The sequence below is a fragment of the Nicotiana sylvestris genome, chromosome 6 (genome assembly GCF_000393655.2).
Source record: "Nicotiana sylvestris chromosome 6, ASM39365v2, whole genome shotgun sequence".
Classification (NCBI taxonomy): domain Eukaryota; kingdom Viridiplantae; phylum Streptophyta; class Magnoliopsida; order Solanales; family Solanaceae; genus Nicotiana; species Nicotiana sylvestris.
In genome coordinates, this window is record NC_091062.1 from 5,323,081 (window position 1) to 5,326,725 (window position 3,645).

Genomic DNA, 3,645 nt, shown 5'->3' on the forward strand with positions numbered 1-3,645 from the left:
GTTTGGCCTTCGCGTTCACGAAGGGGAGTCCCGCATTCGCGAAGGGGTGGATTAGCAAGCATCGCGTTCGCGGGCGTATAGTCGCGTTTGCATAGATGGAATTGAAAGGTTGAGCTTCAGTGGGATTAACTCATCGCGTTCGTGATGGATGGAACGCGTTCGTGAAGGTTTATCTGGGTAAAGCATCGCGTTCGCGGGGGCTTGGTCGCGATTCCGTAAGAGGAAATTTGGTCAAAGTTAAGTTGTGCTTCGTGAACGTGAGGCTTTGACCGCGTTCGCGAAGAAGGATTTTCAGGCCTGGGCAGAAGGTTTAAAAGGTCGCCTTGTCCGCAAATGTGGGGTTTATTTCCTCCATAGTTGGTCGTTTTTGAGCTTTTTTGAAGGAGAATGAAGAGGGATTCAAGGGGGAAAATTTGGAGGTAAGAATTTTGGACTTAAAACTCGATTCTATTATGAAATCTACCTAATAAATCATGGAATCTAAGCCTAGAATTGAGAAATTAGGGCTTGAGATTAAGAGACTTTAAATGAGGATTTGAGGGATCATTTGGACTCCGGTTTCAGTGTTCTTGATATGTATAGACTCGTGGGAGGATAAGGATTTCGGTAATGTGATTTTTATTGAGTTTTGAGAGGTGGGCTCGGGGGTCGGGTTTGGCCAGTTTTGAGATTTTTGGTATTATTTGATTGTTTTCGCTTGGGCTTCGTTCTCTTAGCATATTTTTGACGTTGTGATTCTGATTTTGGATAGATTCGACGCGAGCGGAGGCTGATTTGAGAGGCAAAGGTGTCATGGAGTGGTATTTTCACCGGTTTGAGGTAAGTAACCATTGTAAATCTGGAACTGAGGGTACAAACCTCAGTATTTGACTTATTTTGATAAATGCAGTGACGCATATGCTAGGTGACGAGCGTGTGGGCGTGTACCGATAGGGATGTGACTTGGTCCGTCCCGTAGCAACTATTTAGTTGTGTATTTGATTTGTAACCTTATGATATTCCGTACTTTAGTCATTTATACTGTATTATGGGTTGTATGTCATGTTTGGGGCCTTGTGCCGACCTGTTGAGACCCTTAGGGGCATTTTCACTATTTTTCCTCACTTTACTTGTTGAAAGCACATCCTCAGTCATGTTTTACCTATTTAAAACTGGTTTAATCACCCCACTTCTAATTGTGAGGACTATTTGGGCTGAGTTCCCTAATTTCTATTGTTGTGCCCGAGAGGCTGTGAGGTTAATGACTGAGAGAGGTTGAGAACCTAATGGTGAGGATATTATATGTATATATTATGGATCGGGCTGCACGCCGCAGCGATACTTATATGGATCAGGCTGCACGCCGCATTGATATATATACTGGATCGAGCTGCACACCGCAGCGATATATATATATTGGATCGGACTGCGCGCCGAAGCAATATGACGTTTGGGCTGTAGGAGCCCCTCCGGAGTCTATACACCCACAGTGAGCGTAGTCGACTATAAATTACGGATCGGGCTACACACCACAGCGGTTACTATGATTTCGATTACTATGAGATATTAATGAGCCTGAGTGTTGAGAGTGAGTATTGAGTGACGAGAGTTGAGTCACGAGTGACTGAGAGGCAGCCCGAAAGGCCATATTTTGAGTTATACCTTTCCCGAGGGGGAAAGTAATGATATTTTTACTAATTTCACTCTTCGTTTAAATTAAGCCTCTATTGGAAAAATTGCTAAGTATATGATTTCAAGTGTGTAAACTGAAATTTGGTGATTTTGGATGAAACTGGTTTTAAACTGTGAAGTTGAATTGTCATCCTGTTATTTCCTTCAGTTACATGATTTTAACTGCTCGTCACTACTTTCAGACCTTATTTACTTTAGTTACTTACTGAGTTGGCGTACTCATATTACTCCCTGCACCTTTTGTACAGATCCAGGTGCCTGAGAGGTAGAGTGAGGGTCCTCAGCATTGTCAGAGTTTGTCGGAGACTGCAAGGTAGCTGCATGGCGTCCGCAGCCCTGCTTTCTTCCTCTTATCCTTGTTTTCCTACATTTTAGACTTGTTATATATTAGATAGTCAGACTTATATATTTAGAGGCTCTAGACTCGTAACACCAGATTATGGGGCTGTGTAGTTTCCTGTTATTTGACATCCGCATATTTTCTGTTGCTTTAGACATTTATAATGAAATTTGGTATTTAAAACCTGTGTTAGAAAATGGCTTATTGTTAAAGGAAAAAGGGTTATGATTCATTGATTGGTTGGCTTGACTAGTAATGTGATAGGCGCCATCACGACTGTTATTTGGTGTTGTGACATAAACAACCCCAGCATCCAACCACTTTACAATCTCCTTCTTGACCACCTCTTGCTTTGCTTCATTTAGCCTCCTTTAATGTTCTATAGAGGGTTTTGCACCCTCCTCCAAAATAATCTTGTGCATGCAAAAGGCGCATGCCCCGGATATCCGCCAAGGTCCATCCAATTGCTCTTTTCCTCCTTTGTAGCAGCTCCAATGTAGGCTCTACCTGCATGTTAGTCAAACAAGAAGAAAGGATAACCGGAAACATAGAAGAAGGGCCAAGGAATTCATACCTGAGATGCAGAGGCAATAGATTTAACTCCAAAGTAGGAAGCTCCTCGATTGTGGGCTTTGTTGGAGGAGTCTTCCGATTTTCAAGATCCAAAGATAGCTTGTGGGGTTCATAAGTGTATGACCCCATCCCTTGCAATGCATTAACACACTCCACATAGCCTTCTTTCTCCTCATAATCATCAAGGTTGAGAAATACGGCTTCCAAATTACCCTCAACATTCATTGTGGCACTAGCATCATCAACAATTACTTCGGTCACTAAATCCACGAAAGAACAAACTTCATTGCTATTTGGTTGCCTCATCAATTTGCACACATGGAACACCGCCTTTTCTTCACCCACCTGGAAAGTGAGCTCACTGGCTTCCACATCAACAAGTGCCTTTCCTGTACCAAGAAAGGTTCCACCCAAAATGATAGGCACCTCATAGTCTACTTCACAATCAAGGATCACAAAGTCCGCTGAGAGGATGAACTTGTAAACTCGAACCAACACACCATCAATAGTAGATGTGGGTCTTGGTTGCCCAATCCCCAAAGTTTTGAACACAGAGTAGGGCATCAAATTGATACTTGCCCTCAAATCACATAAAGCTTTGGGAAAGTCAGCGCTCCCAATAGTGCACGAGATTGTGAAGGCACCGGGATCTTCTAATTTTGGAGCCATTGAGTGCGCAATAGCACTCACTTGATGTGTCATCCTGATAGTTTCACAATTCATTGTCCTCTTCTTAGTGACCAAGTCCTTCATGAACTTTGCATAACCTGACATTTGTTTCAACACCTCAATGGTACATTGATAGACAAACTCTTCATCATGTCAATAAATATCTTGAATTGGTTCTCACTATTTTTCTTTGCAAGCCTTTGAGGGTATGGAGGAAGAGTTCTTGGCATTGATGACTTAGCCTTGGCACTACCGGTTCTGACATGTCAATCACGTGCTCCCTAGACGGGTTCACTTCTTCTTGCGTCTCCTCCACATTTTCATCAATATCAATCCTCACTTCTTCGTTAGCTTGAACCACATTGCTTGGGATTTCATATTCTTGAACCACA

At 42.7% G+C, this 3,645-nt stretch overlaps 1 protein-coding gene across 1 annotated transcript; it reads right to left on the reverse strand.

Moving 5' to 3' along the window:
* Window positions 1-2,368: 2,368 nt before the first annotated feature.
* LOC138870210 (uncharacterized) lies at window positions 2,369-3,358 on the reverse strand. Its single transcript, XM_070148002.1, has one exon. It carries the CDS (start codon window positions 3,356-3,358, stop codon window positions 2,369-2,371), a length of 990 nt encoding a protein of 329 aa, XP_070004103.1.
* Window positions 3,359-3,645: the final 287 nt, after the last annotated feature.

Excerpts from the sequence above, each read along its gene's own strand:
- LOC138870210 (XM_070148002.1), bottom strand. The coding sequence starts at position 3,358 with ATGTCAGGTTATGCAAAGTTCATGAAGGACTTGGTCACTAAGAAGAGG.